Raw genomic sequence first — 27,490 nt, forward strand, 5'->3', positions numbered from 1 at the left:
AAGACCACATCTGCAAGAGACTCCACATTTCTGTGACACTAAATCCACTTTTCTTCTCTGTAGCCAACACTGCAAAACATCTGATCTGCTCAGCCACTGACGGCTGCTGAGCTAAAAAAAGGAACACAGAGACACTCTGACTTTCTCCAAAATGTTGTTAGAGCCCATTGGCCTTGCCCATATCACAGTGCCTGAGTGTTTCCAAGAAAAGAACAGGACAGTTGTCAGAATCCCTATTCAGGCCACACTTCAGCCTGTCTGCAGGCATTTTCACTGCACAGTAATGGACAAAGCCCTCAAAATGTGACGAAGGCAGAAGAGTTCTCCCTCCAAACCTCACTTGCTTTAATGTCTAATGCTGTTCTGTCAACTCTAATGCTAATGGACTTCACATAAAGTCTCTCTATGTATTAGCCTCACGTCACAGAGGGTTCCCTCTCTGTATCAAGTCATGCTGATGGAACTGCTTGTATCAAATGCTCATTTCTGTTTGACAAAGCCATCCTTCACTAAAATTCTTCATTAACAAAGCATGTACATTGCTGCTGAAACCTAATGAAGAAAAGAAGGGTTTATATCCTCTTTTTTGAGTTTGCTAATTAAAACTTATGAGACCAGACCTCGAATATCCAGAAGGCTTCTGAGGCCCTAGGAGAGACTGATTTTTAATCAACTTAGGTAAATCTCACTGTCTAATTACAAAGAACAGGCTCCAGGTCTTCCTTCCTTAAAACAGGAAAACTTTCACTGACCCCAGAAAATATCTCTCCTTCACTGAAATGTCTATGATTATTATTTTTATTGGTGCACTTAAGAATCCCAGAATCAAATTATGCATGATCATGATTTTTATTGGTACACTTAAGAATCCCAGAATTAAATTACTCAGTCATTAAAGAGCTCCATCTCAGCAAGCTGACAGGCAAAGGGTGTGAGACAATGACAAACAGTACAAAGGTGACAGCCCCTGCAGGCTCCCTCCCTAACTCTGCTGGAGGCCTCACTGCACAGGAGCTCTAGGGGCTCACCTACCTCCATTATATGTGCAGATCTGTTTGTTTGTTTGCCCTGAAATGCTTTCTCTAAGTGCCAGTTGTCCGAGGGGGTATCACAGCTGAGTACTTGTAGCATTGCCTAGCTATGGAAAAACATGTAATATAGCAAGTGTAACAGACGTCAGAGACTCACCAGAACTATGCCTGGCATCTGGCACAGGTTCCAGCAGTCACATTAGCTTCTTATCACTGCACAGAGCTGAACACTGAGAGTGACCAAACTAGGACTTCTCATGAGGTGGTGCTGTAATACAGCTCAAACTGCAGGAAAGTCAATGCTGTTGAAATGATGCCCACGTGAGATGTTTTAATTAAAACCACAGGACGACTCATCTGTCTCTCTCTACAATGAGACTGAGTGCTTGGGGCTGCCCCACAAGCCTGTCAGTTCTGAACAGAAGGGGAGGCTACTCTGTCCCTCTGTTGCCTTCCTTTTCTAGTAAAAATTCATCTGAAAGCCAGTTGGAACTGAATTATCCCAAGTAGCACACAGATCAAAAAAGCACAAAATACCAAAAAGAAGTGTATGCCCTTATTTTTGTGAAAATAAGCATGATGGAGTCAGGCTTTATGAGGAAAGCCTTTTTCTATACACCACAGTTGAACCTATAGGGGTCCTAGACCTCACAGGTCTGTTAATCACAGACTGACCAAGGCTTCTTGGAAAGGCAGGAAAGGTAAAGAAGGAAGCAAGTGGAACAGTGCACCCCAGTAGTGGAAGAAGAAGGAAAAAAAAATCACTCTTCAGCTACATCACCTCATTTAAACCACTTCTGGTTGTCTGTGGATTTCAATTGATGCCTTTCTCTGACATCAGTGTGAATTTCTGACCATTCAACAATGACTGCAATCAGTATGAATGCTTGAATATATAGAAATTGACCTAAATTTATGGCTGTGTTTGTGAAACAAACAAATGAAACCCTTGTTACCTCTGCTTTCTTTCAAGTCTACGTCCTTTCTCATTAAGGGGAATGTTCTAAAATTGCCTCAGAGATTTAAAACCTCAGCGCATGCTAAATGTCAATGGAAGCCGCAAATCCCACCTAAAACTTAATCTACATACAAATTTGATACAAGTGCAAAATTACCATTTAACATTAGCAAGGAACCCCATTCTTCTAGGGAAGAAAGATGATTCCTTTGTCACAAACTCAAAAGCAAGGTTTGTTTTGATAAAATGATGGCAAAAAGTGAATCTGTATCTACTGCACTCCCTGACTGCATGTCAACAAGTGGAACCACATGCTGCTTCTGGGAAAGAGTCTTCACCTAGGAGGCATCATGGAGGAAGGAGGGGGCACCCAGCAACACCAAACTGGAGTCAGAGGCAGGGACTCAACAAGGTCCTTCAGACCTCCCAGGACAAGAGAAGCAGAGGGAGAGCCACCCATGGACCTGGACCAAACCACCACCAGTATTATCCCAAGGTGTTATCCAGCCTTGGTTCTTAGCATTGCTGATTTGAAAAATCAGCTTTTCCTCTCCAAAGTTCATGGAGGGACTTCTGGATCTTCCTTGTGATGGAATATGATGCCTTGACTGTGTGGGTGTCAGGAATAATTCCTTAAAATTACTTAAAAGGCCACAAATGCAGGCAATGTTACAACCTAAACCCACTACAGCAGCAGAGATTTACTGGTCTCTTTGTAGAATCACAAAATTGTTTAGGTTGGAAAAGACCTTTGAGATCATTGAGTCCAACTATTAACCCAGCACAGCAATGTTCACCACTAAACCATGTCCCCAAGTGCCACATGTACACACCCTTTAAATCCCTTTAGGGATGGTGACTCTACCACTTCCCTGGTACCCTGTTCCAATGCATGGCAACCCTTTCTGTGAAGAAATTTTTCCTAATATCCAATCTAAACCTCCCTGGCACAACTTGAGGTCCTTTCTTGTTCTCCTACTGCTTGTTATTTGGGATAACAGACCAACTCTCACCTCAGTAAAACCCTTTCAGGGAGCTGTAGAAAGCGATAAGGTCTCCCCTGAGCCTCCTCTTCTCTGGGCTAAACAACTCCAGTGAGTTTATTTCTAGCAATGTTTTCTTTCCCTTTCAGAAATCAGGAGAAGACAATACCACAAAAGTATTTGAGATCCATGTTTATCCACTGTGGATTGGGATTTACATTCCATGGGCATAATGAACCCAGAGACACAAAGATGTGGGCGCACAACATTATTACATCCTTGAAGATTATCCCAGTTTCACTCCATAATAGAACCTCTCCCTAATGACTCTGGCATGGATATGAACCATAGCCTTTAAAAGAGCTAAATGCCAACAGAAACCAGCAACTCTGCCGAGGCTTTATCGTTTTTCTTCAGTGGAGGGGAAAAGTGTTTATCTGGGAAGCGTTTCACATCACAGACAATAGGAAACTGTTCAGCTTTCCACAAATAGGCTGGTGTGCAACTTCCAAGCACTCTCCAAGGAAAACTTTGGAACACTAGCCACATCTTTCCAGCAGGGATTTCATGTAAAGTAGGTAATGCCCCACATCCTTCATCCTGATTTATTCCTGCTTCATCCTCATTTCCAAGTGCTGACTTCAAACACAACACGAGGCTCATCTCTGAACGTGCACTTTGATCACTGGGGACTCCAGATTGGTATCGGCCCTTCAAACATAAACAGGGATGTGCTGTCCCGACAGAGGAATTTCTGGGACTGCCTTTAATTTTGCAAGAGTAATTTGGAAATGTGAAGCTGGGGTCATATGACAACAGATGCAAATCTAATTGCCAGACAGGCACTGGGCACTAAAGCACTTGGAGCCTGTCTATGACTTTGTTGCTGAAGTGCTACAGGTTAGCAGGAAAATGTTACTATTCCTGAGCTGACTGGAAATCAATGGAGAAAGTCTTCAGTGTGCTCTTTCTCACAAATGAGAGCACCAAATTGGGTCTTTTCCTCTGCAAGCTGCCACCAACAGAGAGGGGCACTATGGAATTGTGAACTGCTCTGATGTTCCATAAAGCAATAGGAATGGGAAATATCCCAAATTTAGTCCTTCTGTCAACTCTGGCTCCCAGTAGGACCAAATGTTTTCTTGCTGAAGTGACAAGCAATTGTTTTCTTGCTGAAGTGACAAAAGTTACAAACATGGTGGGTGCAAATTGAAAAATTCTGTACTATGGTGGGGCTACATGAGGCAGACAGATGGGCATAGCCAGGTCCACAGTGGCCATGAGGGGGTGAATCCTCCAGGTGCTTCTCCTGACCAATAAGAGCCTCTGAGAGTGGCAGAAGATCCAGTTTTCACAGGCAGAACAACTGTATCACATGTAGCTGCCCACCTAAGCAAGAGGTCAGTGGGGAGGCCCATACAGTTCAGTTTCTGCCAGACACTCCCTGTGACCCAAACTGTCTAAATTTTCACCTATGAATCCCAAAACTGCATTACTGTAGTGGTGTGTTTTTAGCAATTACAACTGCAAGAAACTGTCTTTATTCTGGAAGTTCTTCCACCACATCACTTGACAGCAACTGTACCTACATCCATCTACAGCATCTGATCCATTTTTCCTCCCTCCTGTTTCTGTTCACAGGTCCATTTTTCATTCTTCCTGGAATGCAGAGCATTTGGGAGTATGGGTGGGAAACCAAAATCTTTCAACACTCACTAATAGAAATTTTTTTTATTAATTAACTTTGTGGGAAGAAAAGAGAGAGAGCTGATCTTCTGCTCTGAAATCATGAATCACTGTGGAAGAGAAAACATGTCCTCTGAGGTACCTGAGGCCACTTCAGACAGAATGAGTGACTGAGCTGCTTCCTTGGAAAGTCCTGAGTCATCAGACACAGCAGTTTAATCCCCAGGAAATGGGAAACACATTGGCATGATGTTCACTTGCATGGAGCATGAGGTCCAGAGAAAGGTGAAACTCCAAAGACTCTGGAGATCAGTTTAGCTTGAGGAAGGATTTTAAAACCTAAATGCTTCTCTGAAGTATATCTGATCTGGATCTGGGTACTGTATTCCCAACACATGATTTCCTGGATGAATTAAACTCTTTACAAACTTTACAGATTGCATATGAATTTACTTTGACTTCTCATAAAAATGATTCAATGATCATGACACAAAAATGCATTCTGGCTTCTAAGGCATTTACTGTGACAAGTGCTTCATAAATTCACCATCCTTAATTTACTGTTATAAGAACTTATTCTTTTTGGCATTCCTGCTCCTTCTACTAGCACCTAACTTGGAGGAGGCTGATATACATGGATCTCAGCCTGACTCTTCACCATATTCTCCCAAAGGGACACCCACACAGTCATTTAGGAGCCAAAGCTGGATTGTGGCCAGCATGAAATCACCTGGCTTGGCTGAGGTACCATGAGTTTAGCATCAGTATTTAGCATTAGTATTTAGCATCAAAATGGGCAAGAAATGACACAAAATCAAACACACCACCCCCTCTGAATATGTACATTAGAGTGACTTTCTACTTGTGGGGGCAATTCAGAAAGGTTTCAGTAAATTTCACAGCTTGCCACAAAAAGATCCACCCACAGGGAGTCATTTGGTCATGCCACCAGTCACATTACAGTGCTCTGGAGGGCTTCTAACCCCATTTGAACTCCAAAGAATGTCCTTATGAGCACCTGATCACTCATGAAAGATGAAACACCTACTTCTCAGCAAAATTCTCTGTAGAACACTGTATCTTTGATTGCTTTTTTTTAAGGAACTGTTATTGAAGGAACCTTAGGTGAAAGTGTCAGTAAGAAAAGTCATTGACTTCCTTTATTTCTGTTCCTTTTTTAGGAAGCTGTGCATTGTAAAGAGCTCCCTGAAAGCTAAATTATTGCACTCATGCTGAATCAATCAGCTCTATCGATTGCAGCACAGCCCACAGACCTCTTGCTGAAGGAAAGAAGTCAGCTCTGAATGTGGATAAGCTCTCTGTCCTAATGTGTGAGGCCTCTTTGCCTGACAACGTGATAGTGAAGGTAAGGGAAGTCGGCACTGCAAAGACAGAGTGACAGCAAACAGACCACAAACTTCCTCAGATAAACGACATCTTTCCAAGCACACAATACCACTTGATACCTTTGTGCCCCTTGAGCTGTTACAAAGTGCAGCTGCACTTCAGCCCAGATTGATGTCACCCGGGGTGGAGGCCATCAATCCACAGGACAAGTGCAGGCTGAATACACAAACAAAGTCACACGAACTCACTGTTTCAGTACAACGCTGGGGAAGGGATGGTGCAGCTTTTCCAAAGGTTTAAATGAGCTTAGTGACACATCTCACAGAATGACTAACCATCTAAAGCTTCATTAGCCACCTAAAACCAGCCAGACACCTCCTGCAAGCAAGCTGGGCAGTTGTCTGAAGGCACCCATGAGCACTGCTCTGGAAAAGCCAGTCTTTTTACTTGGACTATAGAAGGCATTCTCACAACTGTGTGAACATACTCTGAGTTTTCCACCAGCTCCCTCATGGCTCCTCACAACCGAAGATGGGAGAGGATCAGCAACCATCTCATATTAACAATGACCTCTAAAAGCTACTGGCACTGATAGAAGCCAACAACTTCAGTGCAAGTTGGATCAGCTTTATCTCTAATAACTATAAACCAAAATTTTCATCTCATACTCATGACCTGAGGTGAAAAGATCTGCGTTAGAATTGGCTGGAAGCAGAAAGAGGATGAAAAATCAGCTTCTCCTGTGGAAACAAGAACGCTGAAATTTGGCTAGGAAATAAGGTAAGAACTAGCTCTGAACTTTTGAAGTCTCCAAGGCTCTGTAAGTTTACTATTAGAGAGTTTATGGAGTATGAGATACAGATCTCCTAAACCTGATAGGCTGCAGATCAGCAAAAAACCCTAGAAACCTTAGCACTGGCTTCAGGACAGCTCAGCGAGCAAGCTGCCCTGGAGCAAAAAGAAGCAAGCCTGTGTTTCCCCAGAGGCCCCCTTCCCAAGGAACAGAATTGTATGGAATATGAAACAATTTTTTCAAAAGAAACCAGAAATTTTACTGAGGATAAAATCTGATTATACAGCAAAGTGAATGTCCCACTGGGAGAACTAGTCAAGCATGAAATTCCTGCGAAGTTCTGTTCTGTATTCTTACTCCAACACCATGAATTATCTTGTTCTTTCCCAGATTTTTTTTTTGCAGCAAGTTGCTAAATTCCATTCTCTCAGAAGGTGATCAGTGTCTAAAGGTGGCCTAAAGGACACGCAGATACACTGTCCCTAAGTAATGTGTAGCTCAGGAAGTGAGAGGATATTTAAATTTCTATGGCTGAGAATTTGTAAGTTGACTTTGCTTCTCTACCATGTTTTGGAGATCTCCTTCCATGTTTTTTCCCCTAGGATTTACTTTGGCTGGCTCAGGCTTTGTGGCTGCAAGGTAGACACAGTGACAATTAAATTGCAAAGGGGGATATTTTAAAGGCACACAGGAACATGAAAATGTAATGCGCATATTTTCATGGCTAAGTATTTTAAGCATTGAGTAGTCATATTCTCCAATGTTAGATGAGTCAATAAATTCACCAATGCATGCAGATGAACCCCATTTAATCCCTATGCACCTCTTACTGTAAATTATGCTGTCAGAGAACCCCCCTAAATAATGGATTCACTTTTCTTCTCAGGGAAGTGATCTAGTGATGGGAGTATGATCCTGAGGCTCAGATCAAGTGAAAGATTCAAAGGTTTACAAGAGGTTTAAGAAGAACTGCCACATCCCAATTATTCCACTCACACAAAAAGGGGTACATTTTCCCCTGTATCAGAAGAGATGGGATCCAGAGTCTACCTTTCTCAGTTCTTTTTTCCTCAATTAATTAGGTTTTTTCCAATTAAAGTGTCACAGCTCTTGTAATATTTTTTCCCACTTGTGTATTTTCTAAATGAACTCTACTTATTTCACAACAACTTTAACATTTTCCCTAACACATCCCAAAAATTAACAGTTATGCAGAGTGGAGCAACCCTGACTAGCAGGCACCAGAAAGCTGAAGTTGTGTAGGCATCCCAAGGAACTTGGCAAGTACTGGGAGATTCCTGAGAGTTCTGAAGGCATCTGTAATTTTCTGGGATCTCCTAAACTGGGTTTACCAAACTGGCACTGTGGGAAATGTTATGTCAAACATTTTTCCCAATTCTGCCCATCACCTTGAGAGGTTTAGGGATCCTGATGGAGTGAAATGGCTGCATCACTGTGTGGATGGAGTGTGCTTTCAGCCCATGGGGAAGGAGTGAGCATTCCCTGGGGAGCAGAGACTTTCACCCTGAGATAATGGTGAGTAGCAGAGCCAGGGTCACACCTATAGGATGCCATTGAGAAGAGAGGGAGGAAGCCCTTTGCTTCAGACAGAAGGACAGGAGTAAGTTACAACAGCAAAGACACATTGCTTCAACTGGGACAGGAAGTGCAAACAGAAGGAGCGAGGGTAATTAATTTCTCCAGCAGAACTCTGAGAGTTTACAGTAAACTCTCAAACTCTAGATAAGCAGTCATAAAAACTTGTGCTGAATTCTTTGATTTGTCCTGAATTCTCTAATTCTGAAAGAAGCACTGATCCCATCCTCGGAGAGAGCAGCCTGATAAAAATGAGCACTGCTGCATGTTCTTCTGGCCAAGAGGATGGGGTGCAGCACGTCCAGGCTTGGCACATGGCAGAAGGTCAGAGCTGATTCTGAGAACCCAGCAACAATAGAGTCATCATGGACACAGGTGCTTCCTGGATTGATCTTGCATTTTTTGGCTGTTTCCAGTTAAATGTGAAGCAGCTGTGGCCCTTTATCTGCTCAAGCCACTGGAATCTATCTAAGGGGAGACTTTCTCCCATCTCCTCCTCCTTCCCACTCCAAGCATGCAGCTCTGTTTTCTGAAGACAGAGAGGAGCAGGGACAGCCAGTTGGCAGAACTCCACACAAAAAACAAAACAAAAAACCAAACAAAAAACCCCCAACAACCAAAACAAACTTGCCTTTCTTATCTCAGGGCAAAGCAATGAGATATTGATTCAGTCACTAATTTTCCAATGGCTGTATCTGGGGACAAGGATGACAGCCAGCAAAACAAGAAGCAAATATGAATGCTGCTGAAGGCTGTCACGCAAACAGATTCAGGACACTTCCTCAGGCAACAAAATGAACAAATTAAGCCAATGTGAGAATAAGTTCTCAAGAGTTTATGGCATTGTTCTGCATGATGAATAGAACAGGGTTTCTTTTACAGAAATGGATTGAGCTTTAAAGAAGGTGTTTTCAATAGTCAGCTGGTGGAATTCTGGAAGAGGCACAGGAAGGTCAACACTGGGCCATCAGGCACATCAACAGGAGGAGCCAGGAGATTTCAGAAAGCCAGTAAGTAAGAATTCCCAAATAGCTCCACACCAGCTACATGTATTTTATATAAACTTTTCTTTGCCAGTTCACTGATTCTGGAGCCATCAGACCCCTCTATGTCATGGCTATTTCTTCCAGCCAGACAAGATCTCACTTTATTTTTCCCCACTACCTTAGGAAAGGGAGGAATTGGCTCAAATTTGTGCTTGTCACTAGACAACAGAAATGTGAGACTCTAGGTATTCAGTTTGACTGGCTTTAAGAGCAGCCATTTCACAACCCATGCTTAGCATTTTGGACAGAGGAAGCCAACAATCTTCTGGCTTTACCCAGTCAGTATGCAACTGAAAGCATAAACAGGTTTGGTCTTTGTCCTGCTTCACACTTCCCAAGGCTTTTCTTTTCCTGATACATAGGAACAGTGCTAGTTATTTTCTACAAAAGGGATTCTCTTGTCCTTTCTAAAACCAAAATGGATGGCAGGGTTTTAACATCATACCAGACTATACTCCACCTATTTATGGTAATCCTGCTGAATTATTGTTGAACAGTAAAGATCAACAATATTGTTGAACAATAAAGATCAGATTACTAACCATGTCAATAATAGTAATAATCATACTGTTCTGGGAACAGAGAGATTAAAGAAAATGACCATTTGCTTTTTTGGCAAGACAGTACTGGTAGTAAGTAGAACATAGCATGAGTGTTTTGCTAAAGATACTTTCATATAATGGGGCTTCTTACTTAACCTGAGAGAAATTGTCCTGTAAATCACTGTCAAGGAATCATTGATATTCATCCAAAACCACCCTCAAATTCAATCTGATATACTTTCAAACACTCCTATGTGCCAGCTCGAACTGTTCCTCTTCATTCTTCTGCATACAGTCTGTCCACAACACTTTTTTTGAATTCCCTTTGGTAAAACATAAGCATGCAGCTGCTTCAGTTTTTTTCCAACCCTTGCATTTTTTCCATGTGCTGTCCACCCCCCCAAACTCCACATTAGAATCCAGCTGATCTTCCTTGAACACTATCCAATTTTTCAATTGTCAATGCCAGAATGCAATGAAGTGGGCTTGACTCCCTTATACAACTTATTTGGAAGTAAAGCAGAAATGTCTCTTTTGGGCTTGAGCACAAAGAAATACCTCTTCATGTATGGCTCCACAAGAACCAAGATGAAAACACCTCCATCTCTGCAACCTCTGTAACCCACAAAACAATTTCTGCTTTGCAAGCAGCTCAAAATTTGGTGAGCCTCTATTTGTTTATTCGATGTATATATTTTGTTACTGCAGTCACTATAGCAAAATGGTTCCTCTTCTGGGCCTTTCAATTGTTTTCATTTAATCTTTTCAAAAGGAAAGAGAAGAGTAAAAAAAGGAAGGCTAGACAAAAATGCAAAGTTCCTTAAGACACTCAATTACAGCAACGTGACAATATAACATAAACATAAACAACACAACAACTATTAAGTTGTCGTGCTATTGTGATGTTGTACTCTGTTTGGCTAGACTGTCTTTTGGAGCTCACCCAGAAATCATAAAATACAAGCTATTCTGTAAAAAAAGAGACAAAATGGTTTGCAGCAGCCTCCTCATTTCTAAGGGGGAGCCCCAAGCACTTCTGATAGCTACAGCCCCACTTACAGGGAAATTACAATACAGTCCCTGATGTGCAGTTTTGAGAGTCTTTTTTTCTTCTAAAGGCAAAAGCTGTTTCTTGTGAATATATTTAAATGCTCTTTACTCACAATTTCTATAGTTTTCTGCAGTTTCTGCACCTTGATTAATTCAGTCTAGTGGCAACACTGGACTTTTTTGCCATGCAATTTATTTTTCTTTCTTTATTCTCATCTTGAACTGGCACATCTACCTTATCATCAGACCACAGGAAGACTCACAGAGCATCTAATCCTTATGGGGGGCAACCATGTGTTCTCTCTTGACTCCACCCAATATTCCTGCACAACTGTTTACCCTTTAAAAAAGTGTTGTTTGTTCAATGTTCAGAGCAGACCCCGCTGGAATATCCAGGCAAACCTGCCCAACACGAAAGTTACAGAACAGAACAGAAGTTACCCAGTGTGGGACCATTCAGCTGAGGACACACACATCGATCTAAGCAGAGTCCAAGCCCTCCTGCTTTCATGGCCATTTCCCCCAGGAATTGAGAATTTTAGGGAAGACATCATGAACAGGAGACGTTGCTGCCAGGGTAAGGGAATGTGCACATAGAGGTGCCCCATTCTGCAAATAAGTTGACATTAAGCACTGGCTTTGAGTCAAGTTTCCTGCCCCATCCTTTATTTCAAGTCTGTGATGATGTGTACAGACATAGCCTAACACCAGAGAGCAGAGACTATTCTTGGACTTCTCTCACACTATTGCATCTTTAGTTCTTCTCAAGGGCTAGCAACAGCCAATAAATTAATAGTTTCACAATTTCCAGTTGAAACACTTTTCATGGGAAGATGATACTTTCAACTAAATGAAAATTGCTGAAGAAAGTGTCTGCTTCCCTGAGTGGAAAGTTTCTTTGTCAGAAACCTAGGACTGGTATACCTCGGCTGTTCTGCTGTAGTTTGCTTGGGTTTTCTGTTTTGCTTTTTTTTTTTTTTTGGTTGGTTTTAGTAAAAAAATTTCCAGCTCCAGACTGCTGCAGTGTTTACTGCTCTTCCCTGCACCATGTTGACTTTTCTCCCCCTGCCAAAGTGCTTCTTAAATCTCCTCTGAATATATGCTCTTACTGGTGGTGTTTAACAGCCTTTTCTTCCTCTTTCCCCCATTGTTATTTAAGACGATGCTTTTATTGCTCAACATATTCCAAGAAGCATTTTGGATAAATGCTCTGTCAAAGAACACTTATGTACAGTTGAGCCATATTATATTCTATATGAATCACTGCGGATGTTTCCCAAACAAGGTTAGATCAGCCAGATTTTCCAACTAGATTACACACAGCTTTTTCAGACATGGTCTGCTACCTCTGCCATTAATCCTCCTCATTGAGACTCACCTCGGTTTTGGACCATGTCATGTCTGCCCACCAGGGACAGGAGCATGCTGCTAACACTTTCTCTTAATGAGGATAACAATCCTATGACAGAGTAGCCTTGGCCAAATTTTATCTGCAGAATGTAGGGGAAAGGCTGATTTTGCAAAGCTAGATGGTCTCTCACCAGCCCTCATGGTTTTATTGTCTGTGATTTCTTCAGACAGATACCTCATTTAAATGGCCAGGAAAAAGAAAAGTCTACAGGATGAAGGAAATCTGTTTCACCAGCTAAGGACAATTTTGTGCCATGTTTTATTTTATACTAATGAAGATTGCCAAGAGCCTATTGATCAGTCCTTCTTGCCTGCTTTACCTGACCAGATATATGGAGAAGCTCAGGGAATATTGAATTGCTCTCTACCTGCCCAACACACTTTCAATGATGCATCTGCTACATAAAATGTGGTCCTTCAGGAAAAACTGAAATTCCACCTGAAGAACAGCAGCCTGACAGAGAGGTCTGCAATGGAGAAGCAACAAAAACCCCATGGAGAGCAAAAGGAAAAACAGCTCTGGGGGAAAATGAGCTGAATGAAATGTTTCTTTAAAGAAACCATGGCACTTCTGAGCTGGTAGAATGAAGCAGCTGTGATATAAATAATGTCCCCAAGTGGAAAAAACCCACAAAAACACCAGCCATTCAGGCTCCATATGTTTCCAAACTCACACAATGGATGCTTTACAATGCACTTTTTGTCTGGAAATTGGGTGGGAAAGGGAGGTTCCTCATCCACCTCCTATACTAATGCAATAATCTTGCTTAGTCACAGAAAAAGGGAGAGAAAAAAGGAGAGAAAGTGATTAATAATCTGTGGGCAGCTGCTTACTTTCCAATTGGTTGTCCAGGAGGGGTGTGCTCCACTTCAAATCCTGCTTGTCTCAGTACATCAATCACAGTGTTGTTACCCAGGAAGTGACCTAAAATACAGGTAGAAAATAGCACTGTCAATCAAACTACCACTCTCACTCACTTGAGTTTCTCCTGTTGGAACAGCAGCTTTGGGAGTCAAGGGTGCCAAAAACTAGACCAGAGGGACAGCATACAGCCCAAACACTTTCTTCTTCCATCTCATTTATCCCTCCCTCCCCTCACATGGCCAAGGGACTGGGTGGAAAATAGGAAACCTAGATGGGTTGCTAGTCTTGCTTTCCACTGTGACCATTTTTAGGATGTACACTGATTAAATAAATTTCCAACATGGAGATCAGAATGACCCTGCAGTGGCAAAAGGATATTACTAGGGCTTTGACTCTTGAAATGGAATAACTTACAACCCTGACCATCACTGCTCATGGACATCTGCTAATGAAGAGAGTCAGGCTGCTGTAATGCAGTTGTCTGACTAAAACCACAGTGATTCAGGAACTGCCTCATCAGCCATTCAGCCACCTGCACAGTGGGGCTGGGAGGAGCTGGGATGGTAACCTTATCTCTCCCAAAACACGAAGATTTAGTCCTGTAATTCAGGGCTCTTTGTTAGAAGTGTAAAGGTCACATTCCTATTCACAGAAGTAACAAGGAGCCCAGTAAGTATTGCAGTGTGTACAGGCCTTGAAAGAGTTTACTTAAGGGGGTCCCATATACTTGAAATCTGAACCAAATCCCACCGGAGTCAATGGGAGCCCTCAAAGGGCTTTGGGCACAGACTCAATAAGGGAGTGTAATCCAGCCAAAGCTTTCAACTTATTGTCAGAGTCCCTCACTGTTTGCAGGATGCGTTGGATATATGAAGGCAGCAAAAAGTCCACAAACAGATTTATTAAAATCCACATAGCACTGTAACCTGTCTCCAAATGCAGCCATGAGTGACATGGAAGAAGAACAGAACAATCCTCTTCCATTATATCCATTAACTTCCAGCTCTGCACGGCCGGGTGACCCCCATTTACAGCCAGGTCACTGAACCTCACTGCGAGCTCTGAACAGACCAGAATTCACCAGGAATGTGCCCAAGTCTCCCTGTGCCTCTGGCATCTCAGAGGAGGGAGTTCCACCACGCTGTGGGGTGTAAGAACTCTTTCTGGTTTGCTGCTGCTGCTTGGAGAGCGTGTGCTTGCCTGAAGCACAGTGAAAGTGTTTGCAGGACACATTTCTGACTGCCTGGCTCCACAGCAGAGCCAAATTGCACTGAAAAAAGCAAGGCAGGCAAGAAGTGCCTGAGTCCCCCTCCCAGAACACCGCTGTGCAAGGAGCTGGTGCAGCCACCAGCAGAGTCACTTCTGGGATTCTTCACCCACCCTGCACAAAGTCCTGATGAATTTGAGAGAATTCAGCCCCCAAGATTTGCTCAGCCTGCATCCCTCTGCTCCCACTGCCAACAAGGGCGCTAACTCGCCTCAGTTGTTGGAACGATGTAGCTGTATGGCTTTGAGCGCAACTTGCAAGCGCTGGTAAGAGCTTTTAGCCAAAAGACATTTCTTTAAATGATTAAATGTACATTTGCAGAGCCCTAGTGTGTTCCAGGATTCCTCCACTTCCTTTTAAGAAAACTCAAAATTTGATTTTCCCCTTTCTAACTTACTTATAACAAAAGCCAAAGCAGCAAAGAACAGTCCCAAAAATGTGTTATACACCCTCAGAGATTCAAGAAATGAGACATTTGTGAATGATTAACTGGATTTGATCATATCCTGTTTTTTTATGCAGTGGCCAAGGCAAACAAAGGTCCCCATTCTGTCACTGGCAAAGTGACACTGAGGAGCCAAAGTCAAAGGTATCAGAGTCTGAGACGTTTCCGAGTCCACTTTATTTTCCCTGAGCCAGTCTTAAATGCCAAAAGATTTCTTAATGTAAATAATTGTCCTGATTCCAGCAAATCTTTGACAAGATGACAGCACAAGAGAAACCAATTTTAACTCTTCTAAACTCAGGGGAAAAAAGTAACTATGCAAAAGCTCCGACTCCTCATCCACACAATGGTAGGTCGGTCAACAATGTCAGCTCCTCAGCAGAGCCTGCAAGTCCCTTCAGGTGATGGATGAAGACCAAAGGATGACACTTCCTGGACCTCCCATTCCTGCCCTCTGTGTGGATACCATGCTGAAAGCTGCCAGCTGCTGGGAGTGGTGATCTGCTGGGCAGCATGGCCACAGGGTTTGTTCTTTTAATTTTGCCTTTCCTAACTGGAAGGAATGCCAGCTTCCATTAAAAACCCCTCAACTTCAGATTCCCAAATGAATTAAAATCTTAATTACAAATATCCATTCAAACATCATAGTTATTTCATTGTATGTCCACAATCCAACACATACTAAAATATTTTCAATGCTCCAGTTCAACCAAGAGAACAGAAATAAAAAGAAATAAAAAAAATCAAAACCAAAATCCAAATTTGAGCTGGCCCTCAAATAATTCTACATTCCACATACATCAACAGAGCCTGAAACTTTAACAACTACTAAGAAATGGCATGAGCAAGTCTTTGCAAAACTTAACCTTTAGACTCTGCTTAAAATTTACCTGTTTGTATTATCCCACGTACATCTGGGTAAGTTATCACCCATCTCATCAACAGCTTGCCCTGTAAATGCATCCTCTCCACCCGATTGAGGACTTCTGACTTCTGTTTATCTTAACTTCACTGTCCAGTCAGAATTCACATATTAAGGTTGTTTTTGTATCCACCTGTTCATTTTGCATCATGGTAATGCTGTTGTAGACAACTTATGCCCACCACAAGCAACCTGAAATCATGTTCTACTTTAGCGATTGAAAATGTGAAATTATGCATGCTCAGAACAGCAGTCTTTGCCACCCAACACAGACATTTCCCAACAGTGATTCATGTGATCCCATGGCAAGGAGGTCTTCAGGATCAGAGATGTGGAAGAGAAAGTTTTAAGGAAAAAGGTGGCACTGGAGAGGTCCAGTGTAGGTAGGTAATGTGAAACACGAAAGGTTAAAGAATTCCTGGAAGGATTGTCTTGACCTGCCTCCTGCTGTGCAGTCCATAATAATTATCCTTTCTGGTTTTAAAATCCAGGAAAATCTTCTATGTGAGAAATATCTTACATAAACTAACTCCCCCTAGTCACACACAACTTGAGATAAGGACTCACTTGTTAAATATTAACAACAACAGAATACTTTGACAGCCTATGTGATGAAAACAAAATAACCTGCATATCAGAGACAATTAAGCTCATAATCAGTGAAAAACATCAAATTGCTGCTCATATGTGCAAATAGAGTATGCAGTAACTGTCATATTCTTTATAACATCACTGGATTTACTTTTTATTTATAGATATGAAATAAATGAGTTTTATATATATGTGTATGTGCATGTATGCTTCTGCTTTATTATTTTAAAAATTTCTCTTTCTGGCCTGGGAAAAACCTCAAGACTGTATAACTACTGAAAATTTAGTGCATCTAGAGATATATCAGACAGGCTAGAGAGGCAAGGGAATGATCTTGCATTTCCATCACTATTCCCTCTTCAGTCTAAACCTGAATAAACCATTCCTGCAGTATTAACCAAATTTATCTTGACAGCTGATGAAAACTGGATCCAAGAGGTCAGAACATCAGCTGCCTTGGGAAATCCATGGAAGTGGAAAAGGAGAGAAAGCAGACATAAAAGATTTTCTACACAGGGACCTGAAGAGAAAGTCTGTACTTGGGCATGGAGACATGCAGAGCAGCCACCCCTAACAGTTTAAGATTAAAAGTGCCCAGGTGTGGATGCAATTCTTTTACACTCTAAGGATAAGGAGATACTCATGGGATTTGCTTGAGGACAAGATCCAGTGCTAAACACAGTAATTCTGTTGTTTAAACACAAACTCAAGCACAGTAGAGTGGTCAGTGTGGCTGCTGCACTTAAGAGGGGGTTTCTTACTAAATTTGATGAAGCCAAGATTATCCTCCTTTCACTCACGTCTTGTTTTTTCGAGACAAGGATCTGGAGACAGTGGAGGAACACATTATACAGCATGGCTGCTGACATTAATCATAGATCTTCCATTCCTGGTTTGCTCTTTTATTTTTAATTAGGAACTGTGCTTTGGACTACAGAAAGCAGAGCCATGTAATGTGTTTCCTTATCTCCCCAAGGTTTCATTTTTCACTGGTAGAAAGAAAGAATAAACCATCAATTAGGGTTGTTTTTTTACTAAAAAACATGTTAAAAAATACATTAAATATACATGGTTTCCTTGAAGCACGTCCATGCACAAACACACTGCTGAAAGAATGCACTTTTTTCCTTTCTTAGTGGAATATCCTGAGGCAGAGAGAAAGACACTTCTCAGTCAGCTCTTGACAGCCATGTATTTTCTAATTGACCACATAAACTAAAGCTCTCCTTTTCCATTTCAGACATCCTAGTGACCCTCATCAATAACCTAAGCATCAGGTTGCATCCCTCAAAAGTTAGATGAACTTGGGTGTTCCTACACAGAAAAATTATAACCACGTTTTGATGACAGAAGCAGAAAAAAATGTTTTTAAGCAAATGTTATGTACTTTATCTAGGTTTAGAGATCTACTACAAATTACTTTGTCTATTCTTTTCGCAATTCTTTGTTCCACGGCTTAGAAGGATAACGGGGTACAAAGGAGCAGGAGATAATTCCCTCACAAAGGACCTCCATTGCCAGAGCCTTTGAAGTTGTGCTAAAAAAGCCTTGCTAGCCATTAGCTGACACACAGCAGAAATCTGAACTGTTTCCATGCACACTACAAGCAGAGCTATTTTCTGCACAATTAGTCATAAAAAGGGCCAATGTAAACTGTGTCGGGAGGTCTCAATTCTTTACATTCTCCACACAGTGAATCAGACATTATGTATAACGTTTTGTTGCCATTTAGACCTTGGGCTGCTCTGCAATCAGGAGGCGGCAGCCTCTATTCCTCCTTCTCCCTCGATGCTGATTCTCAGGCCCCTTGGCAGCACCACAGTGTTTATGGTAGGAAGGCTTCACAAGAATTAGTGTAGGGAAAAAGGCAAAGGGCTGAGAGCTGCCCCTTCACACTCGGGGTAAATACTTTGTGGTCCCTTTGCCTGCTGCCTCTAAAACTGCATCTCCATTCCTCTTAATCTACAATGGTCAAAGCTGAGTATTTTGGAAGCTGAAAGATGAAATTTGTCAAGATGAGGCTGTAGTAAGGAGCTGCAGCAAACACTCCAGGCAATTACTTTTATTTGAATTTGATGATTTCTCCACTATAGCATTCCAGTCTGACCCAGAGGTCTCTGGGTAACAGCAGGAGTTTACTGGGAACCACAGGCCATCCCACAGTACTCTCTTCTGACATGACACATGTTCCAGGGACCCATGGTGGGGAATCAGTGTTGTGGATAAACCCTCCCAATTTTTAATTCCCTTTCATTCCTTGTCCAGCGTATTTCTTTGCTAATGAATAACATGCTTTAAAAAGTGGAGGCTCTTCAGCCTTCCTCATGATGACCTTCACTGCCAGACAATTGCTCCTCTTTGTTCTTGAACCACTTCCTTGAAATCTCACTCTAGTGGTAAGGATGGCCTTGAAAAAGTGTCTTGAATGCACTTTAACAAGGAGCCAATACTGGATTTGTGCAGATCTTGCTTTTGCAAGTTGGATCTAGATGTAACTGAAAGATTCCCCCAGTCTGAGTAACCCTCTGATATGAAGTGTCTTATCAAGGAATGATACCAGGTAATGGATTAGGTGGGTGATCTGCAGCACCTAGGCATGAGTATGATGTTAGGACAGCCTGAATATTTGGATTTAAATTTTACTGATAATGTGAACAAAACTCATGCTTGTGGGGATCTAACAGGGGAAGGAATTTTCTGGAAATGGCTTGAAGGAACCCAGCCTACCCCAGTTGGTAGGAAATGTGAGCCATACCATGCCACAGGATGAGACATGCAGCCCTACCACACCAGACCAGATGTAACAAAAGCTTCATAGAGGCTGGTGTTCAGGTTTGAAACAAGAGCTCTGTGAGCTTTCCAAAGAGAAAGGGACTATCAAAAGCCTCACCTTCCAGAAAAGTCTGTCACCCCAGGTTGCTGGCTTTTGCTCTGCTTCAGGACATGGTTTTGCACTTGGAAATTGCAGCATTATGCAAAAAGCTGTGAAGGAGAGCTGGAGATGCAGGGAACGAGCTTTCCTCTTCCCCTATTTGGCAGGAGTATCCAAGCCCAAAGCATGCCTTAAAAAATACTTTGCACAAGCCACGTGCAATGGTCCTGCAAAGCAGGCTTTCATCATAGACTCCTTACATCATGCCACCCGTTCTCCAAGCAGATGGAGAAATCATTTTCCCTCTTGTTTGATGTTGTTATTCTATGCAGTTGTGAGGAACTGACTCATAGCCACTTTTGGACAGTCATGGGAATCAGAGCAATAACACATAAGAAGCCAAAGCGTGCAGCATTTCCAACGTCCAGCAATCCTCCCATGGCTCCCTTCATTCTTTTCTTGCATGTAATCACCTCTCTCCCCTCTCACCCGAGTGCACTTAAGAGAACAAGCTCTGGAGAAAGGCCACACCGTAGCCAGAGGGAGAATGGAGAGATGAGGGGCCAAAAGTTGAGGGGGTTATTCCAGATTGACGCCAAGCTAATAGAGCACAGATTTGTACTTCCCTGGGGTGTCTCGGAGATCTGCAGTGCAATTCTATACTTGGAGCATCTTAATCTGAAGGACAGACAGATTCCCACAGACTTCTATTTCCTTGCTGCCCCCAGGTATAATGAATTCCCCCAATGTCTCTCCGTTTCTGATCTTCCTTTCTGCACAGCCCTTCTAAGGGTATGGAGCTATTGTTGAGGAACTCACATGTCACACCATGGAAATCCTTCTCCAGAAGCACCCTGGAGTGCAATGCACACTCAACAGGCTCAGCATTTGACAGAGGGACAGAGTTCACCAGTTTGGAGCTGGTACAGCCCTCTGTTTCCAGTTTCAATGCAGTGCCATAATATGAGCTCAGCAACTCAGGTCTCTGCTGTCTTCGAAGTCTTGGAGCACTTTCCCTAGCAGACTTGCCCTAAACATATGTGGTAAACAATAAAATGATTTTTTGGGGAGGAAAAAAAAAGCTCCATTTTCTTCCAAGTCTAAACCAGCTGTTTCACTTGGGTTCAGAAAAACAACACAAGTAAGAGCTAAAGTGAGATCACCTCCTAAGAATCTCCTCTGGCCTCTCTGTCAGTTTGTAGCTGCCTCAGACATTTCCAAATGAAGTGACTGGTCTGTGCTAGTGAGTCTCACTGGAGAGGATGGCACCTCCACAGAGCAATTCATTCCAACATCTCAAACACTAGGTTTGGGAAGAACATGAGCCCTCTGTGCAAGTCTCTTTCCATCGACCATGTGAGCTGAAGGAGCTCCTTTAGCCTTGGTGTCTATCAGACATGGCATGGTGACCCACCAAGCCCACCCTGCTACTGCCCAGAAGCTCCTGAACACTGCACACAGCCCATCCTTCTACCATCATTCCTTTTTCTGCCCTGTCCCCCACCTTTCTTGTCATGCCAGAGTTCGCACAGGACAGGGAGCTGTGTTGATCGGGGCTTTGGTTGATTATAGGGCCATTCTGGCTATTTCATATTCTTGCTTCACCTATGTGGCATTAGAGGAGTTTTCCACAGAGAGAAGGTCCAACACAGGATGAAAATTTCAGCATATATTCTTAAAGAAAACATAGGATCCCTTAAGAGTCAAACAACAAAGCCTGAATATTTGAAGTGTTTATTCTGTAAAATGTATTGGTTGTGTTTGCTGGTATAAGCTGCATCAGCTTACCAGGGCAAAAATATGGAGGAGGAAAATTATGTGGGCAGGGCTGAAACAGAAGTTTGATTGACTTTGTCCCCAGGTTTTACTGTGAGTAAAGACAGGGCTTACTCAGTCTGAGATACTGCATGGAGAATGGTTATTGGCATTTTCCCCTCTAGCGGAATGCCACAACTAGATGTGATTTTTTTTTTCATTGTTTTTGTTTATTCTATTTTTTTAAGGTGCATGCTCCTCACTGAACTTATTGTTGGAAATGTACCTTACTACAAAAGGGTGTGACTGGAGATGTGTGCCAGTCATGCAGCTGTGTGACAGGGAACATGTCTCTGTGTCCCTCATGGGACCCTCTCTAATAGACAGGGTTGATGTACAAAATCTTGGAACTTTACCATCCCTAACACTGCAGCAGAAGAGAAGGAAATGATTCTGAGGAAAATCTAGAGAAAATTCAGCATCTCTAAGAGTCTTCCCAGGGTGCTGGAGGCATCTCTGGGACCATCAGATCCCCCAAGTGCAGACAGTCTGGTGTGAAATGTTTTAAAATTCTTTGCCAGCTGTCACCAGTGCCTCAAGCAATGAAGAACCTAGTGAGGAAATGCAGCCTCTTTTTGTACCCAAGGTGCCTTATTACTGCATGTGCAGCCTTGCTGAAGTAGACAACCCTCTCCCACCTGAACCACAGTTAGCAGCTCTTTCCACGGAAGCTGCTGCCAGTCCCTGGACATCCAGTGCAGGGCAAGCAGCCTCTAAGAGAAGTGTTTCATATCCCATCACAAATCCCCTGAGCTGTCCCCAAACAGCCTGGAATGCATGTGGACCTGCTTGCCAAAGCCAGGCACAGGTTGGGGTAGGGGGGAGAAACTAGATTCCCTAACTCCAGCCTTCTCTGCAAAGAAGGTAACTGTGAACATAGCACTGAAACACCTCAAGGACTTGGTGGAGTCAGAGCTCAGGGCAGCTTCGGGCCTTGGAAAGCTCCTCAGTCAGGAGGACAGCTTTTTGCAAGCAGAGTATCTCACTGGACTTGTGGAGGCATCTCTGAGGCCCAGAGAGGACCAGACCATGTGGGACCTCAGCTATTTTCAGCACACAGCCAGTGCTATGAAATGCAGCACCTCTGCTTGACTTTGACAAAGGCTTCTGGCAGGTAATAAGGATGGACTAAATGGCTTCTTACAGGAAATAAATAGGGGTGAGGGCCATGGTCTATCTACAGGCTCAGTAGTGAGCTGGGCTCTTGAGTCTGTCCTTTTTTGGCCTCATGGATGCATTTGACTTCTACAATATACTGTGTCCACAATGTAATCAAGCCTGGTGTGAAACTGCACTTCACTGTGTTTGCTTTCAACCTGCTTCCCCCAGTTCCTCTAGTTTGCACAAGACAGCTCTAAACTGAATTAAACAGAACTTTATTCTGCTCTAGTGTGAGATCAAACCATTCCAGGAAAGTTATTTGGGGGCAATGTCTGTTGAATCTGTGAAATTACTTCAAAAGACTACAAGATGAACTGTCATTTTCTGTTTGAAAAGCAGTTTGAAAACCACAAATCAAAGCTCCCAGTTGGCAGGACATGGATCCTTGCTTGTTCTTTCTGGTTTTGACCTCTCAGTCAATTATTCTACAGACTACACTGCTTTCTTCATCTATTCCAGGAGCCCCTTCCTGGTGGTTTATTTGGATTGTGGACGTCTCATAAGTGAAAAACGTGGTGATGCCTTAGCACAAAACAGAGTGATTCCTCAGCCAATTGCCAGCCCCCTGGAGTTTATGGACACAGGACAAGCTCCTTGCTGGAGCAGAGAGCACTGATGCTTTCTACCCCATGGACATAGAAAAACAGAAACCATTTCACCAGACTTTTTTTAAAAAGAAAACTGCTCAAGGAAACCAAAGTTAAGCCTCCTTAGGCAGGATATTTTTTTATCTATAAAAAAACCTCACATTGTTAAGACTGACTGTGGCTCATTCTTTTCCCAGAAAAATCCAGCTGGCCACTGGATGTCACTGTTGTTGCAGAAAAACACCTCTGAAAGTTCACAAATGAGGCTGTGAATAAGGTGAGTGTCACCCCAACCTGGAAATGGCCTTTTCTTCCAGGTAAATCAGCACAGCACTGGTGGCATCTGGAGGCTGCCCAGCCAGTGCAAAACCTGGAGGCAGGACACCCTTGATGGTCTCCATCAGCAGCTGAGGGCAAGTCCTCCAGGGAGCTGATGGACCCTGATTCACCTGTGTGCAGGTGTGTGTCCCCTCCTCCTGCTGGATGCCCTCTGGTTTTGCTGAGACATGTCCCTGCTGAGCACAACAAATCCAACCTGGTCTCCAGTTTGGACTCACCCCTTTCTCTGTAGCCATGCAGAGGAGCACACTGCAGCAGGCATGGTTCCAAGCCTGTCCTTGATCATGGAATTAAAGGCAATTACACATAGTGCTGCTCTGTGGTTTGAGCTGGCGCTGCTCTGAAGGCAGCTGGTGCAGCTGCACCACTCGCAAGGCTTGAGCTAATTGCTCCATCAAAAACTGCTCTCTGCTACCTAGATCATTTGCCACCTCACAAGCTACACCAGGCATCTGCAAATCCATTCAACCTCAGAGCTGAAACCTGCCCTAAAAGACCATCCTCAGCCTTATAATTTAGCTAAGGATTCCTTTGCAGCACCATAATGAGCCTTGCCAGTGCAGGCAAGGGGCTTTTTCAAGGAGTGCTTTGAGACCCTAGGCTGAGGTCCTTCCCACAGAGTGGAAAGCAGGAGAAATAAGCCCCAAGAGTCCATAAAACACCCTCAGATTGGGGTCAGATGCTTCTGTGGCATTCCAGGAGGGGCAAACTCAGACTTGTTTCCCACCTTACACTCCAAACCCAAGGCTTGCTGCTTGATTCATGCCTGACATTGGGAAGCAAACCCCCAAAACAGGGTAGATCACACTAACAAATACTTGCCTCTGAGGAGAAAAAGAAGGCAGAAACACACTGCAGATATTTGTGAAGCTGCTGAATATGGTATTACAAGACCCTGAGATACACATGTTGTTGGGAGAGATCTGAAGCACCTACATCTGGAGCTCTGTCTCCTTGGAAATGCAAAGCATGCCAAAGATGTGGAATAATAGAAAACTGAACTAGAAAGTACCCATTTTAGTGCATCTAAATGTCATAAACCAGGATCAGCTCTGCCTGGGCATGATGGATCATAAACCAGGACCAGCTCTGCCTGGGCACAATGGATCACATAAGTTTTAAGACTAAGGATGTTGGTATAAATTAGAATAAGGACTTGCAGAGGACACTGACAGCATCAGGAGATTCCACGGCTGTGTATTTTCTTAATTACTTTTTCCTTCTTTAAAAAGCAAAACTGAAGAAAGACATGCTTTCAAGGACAGAAAGTCCTTTGGCTAAAGGTCCTGTGGTGGAAGCATGGGGAGTTTCCAGCCAGCAATGGCAAATGCTCTACCAGAAGGGTCAGTAAATCTTATCTGTCAGAGAGACCATCTGTGTAGTGGGAAAAGAACAGAACATAGTCCTGCAGTAGTTAAAGTTTCTCAGCTGCAAAGGTGCTGTATGAATACCTATCCCAACCCAGCAAAGATGAGCTTCATCCTACAAATGCTTCCATTTGTAAGCTACTCTGGGCATGCAAACAGTTCTATCAAGCCCCCCACATCCCCATGGACAAAGGATATCTTGCTCACAAATTTAAAATTTAATTGACTAGAAGTCTTGGAAAGCTGTATTCCTCAAGCACTAATTCATATATGCTATGTCTATGGAGAAGTTCTTCTTATTACAAACTTATTCCCTGTTAGACTATCAAATGTGTCTTTACATTCCATTCATTACTAGTTATTTTTGTGAGTTTCACCCACACAGATCTATTCTCAGCCACACGGCCAAACATCCTGACCAGTTTCAATTTAGGGTTTTTTCTATATAAATACACAGAATTTCTATATACATCCATGTTTTGAGCAAGCAGAAATATTTGATTTGAGTCCCCACTGCAGTTCTCTGGTTTTACACTGGTATAAACAGTAGTGGTTTCCACTGTTATCTCCTGCTGCCCAGCTGTTAACACTGGGGAAAAGGAGCAACAATGAAGGCAAGCACAATTTATCTGAACATCCCCTCATAATATTGGCCCAGAGAGCAGACTTCTAGTGAAACCAAAAAGAGGGAGATTCAGTGCTCCTGTGAAGTTTTCCTGATACAGCTGTCCACTCTGACACATGGTCACATTCAAAAGCTGACTAAGTTATTATGGAAGTTCAGAAACCTCAAAATATACACAACAGCTTTTGAAAAACATTGTGGTTGTGTGGGTTCGAGCGTGCTTGAGGAACATGTCAAAATCCAAACAAACAATCCTCTCCTTCACCCCTTTCTGTTAACACACGAGTGTGTGAGCACATCACCAAGCTTGCAATTTGTAGCTCTGTTATTCACAGCCCTCATTAAAGAATAACAGCCCCTGTTTGAATATCACGAGGCAAAATTGTTCGCACATGTGGACCAAACAGACACACCAAGGCTGCACCCTTATGGTTTGTGAGTGACAAGCTTAATAAGATTACGCTTGATCTTTCTCTTAATAAAGCTGGATGACATTCAAGCAAAGCCTGGGGTTTTTTTTAATGGTACATTAAGGGAACCCAGAGTTTGGCACAGCTGGAGGCCTGAACCATCGAACAAAACTTGGCACTGCCAGCACTCCCTTACGATCTCAGACCTCACATAATGAATATTTATATCTATATATACAGACATGCACATATATTAAATACCTATCATTAGCTGGTCAAGGTCAATGCTCTGGGTAACATAGCTGGATGTAATACCAAGAATGATGATGGCTCTTTTTTTTTTTTTCCTGTGTTATGAATCACACAAATTAAGCAACCCACAGTTTATAGAGTCTGCAACATGATGGACTGCTTTTAAACCACACATACCGAAGGGAAGGAGAACAACTCCAAGAAATTACAAAAGCAAAAGAGAAGTGTCATCACCTTACTGTTTAAACTTGAACACAGCAGAGCACGGAGACTCCTGCTTAACTTTAATAACACCAGCAGCCTCAGCTGGCTCCAGGGAAGCAGTCGTTTGCTTGAGATAAGTCAGGGATTGTGTGTTTTGAAGCTTTATGAGTTAGAAGCTAAATAGTGTTAGCTGAGTCACACTGATTTAAGCCATCACTGCAACTGGACCAAAGATTATAAAAGACAGATCATGAAGAAATCAGTCAGAAGAAGATGAATTACTGAATTTTTATTGGGGCAAAAAAAGATAGATCTAGATCTAGATATATAGATACAAAAGAAAAATAATCCCCCCCCAACTAACACTTTACTTTTGGAAAAGGAAAGCTTCCATGAGGACAAATTGAACATTCCCATATTCTCTCTCCCTCATCTCTGTTGGCTATGCCCTTTATCAGCTCTACAGATGGGTCTCAGGACTAAACAGAGTTCATGATGGAGCTGGTATCTAGTTGTACACAGGGTGGGGATAGTCTAGACTCTGTAGCTCATCTGCCAAAAAAAAATTTTTTTTTTGATAGCCAAAATAGTTCCCAAATTACATTAGGAATACTGATGAGGAATTTAGGAGTACTGGAATACTGTCTTTGCTGTTTCCAAAACAAACCAAATTTTTTTTAATCACAGTTTTATTTCAAAGCCCACTGCAATGATTTACTGAAATGGAATATGCATACATTTAATTTCAAAAAGAACACAAACGGACATTAAATTAAACACTTTGCAGAGCCTGAATTTTCTTCCAGGCTTTTGTTTTGGTGAGAAAATGAAAACGTTTTTGTTCAGCATTAACCCAATAAAACTTTTCCTTCAGTCATCTGGTTCAGCCAACAAAACAAGACATAAATCATTTCCACTGCTCTAGACTGAGTTCAGGTCCTGTTAATGTGGATGAATTCCTGATCCTCGGCATCTCTCTTTTTCTTGAGATCTACCTGCAGTACCCTAAAGCCTGAACACGGTGGTGGGACCTTCCCTGGCTGTTAAAGTCATATCCACAGACAAGAGGTTCAGAGCCAAAATACCACTTTGCAGAGTCCCATCTACTTCTCTTAAAGTCAGCAACGAGACTCCCATTGAATCCAAGGGAGCTGATCAGAGATTTATGCTACAGAAAAGCACATGAGGAAACTGCTTCCTTCTGTCTTCAACTCATAGCACTCAATTTGCTTCTGGAGCTGCAAACCTGTCCAGTCTAGCTCTTTACTCTAGCATTTACAATGCTTCAAAGTTTCTCCTTGTGTGCAACCTGATCAGAAGCTGATT

The 27,490-nt window shown here is 42.6% G+C and overlaps 1 protein-coding gene across 1 annotated transcript in view; it reads right to left on the minus strand.

The window, feature by feature from the left end:
• Window positions 1-27,490, minus strand: part of TRABD2B (TraB domain containing 2B) — a 260,371-nt gene that overhangs the window by 27,012 nt on the left and 205,869 nt on the right. Inside the window, exon 5 of the mRNA XM_071436682.1 lies at window positions 13,277-13,367. Coding sequence (XP_071292783.1) covers window positions 13,277-13,367 — 91 coding nt within the window. The remainder of the gene's footprint in view (window positions 1-13,276; window positions 13,368-27,490) is intronic.

The sequence above is a fragment of the Agelaius tricolor genome, unplaced genomic scaffold (assembly GCF_023055355.1).
Source record: "Agelaius tricolor isolate 1412-34295 unplaced genomic scaffold, bAgeTri1.0.p SCAF_11, whole genome shotgun sequence".
In the NCBI taxonomy this organism is placed as follows: domain Eukaryota; kingdom Metazoa; phylum Chordata; class Aves; order Passeriformes; family Icteridae; genus Agelaius; species Agelaius tricolor.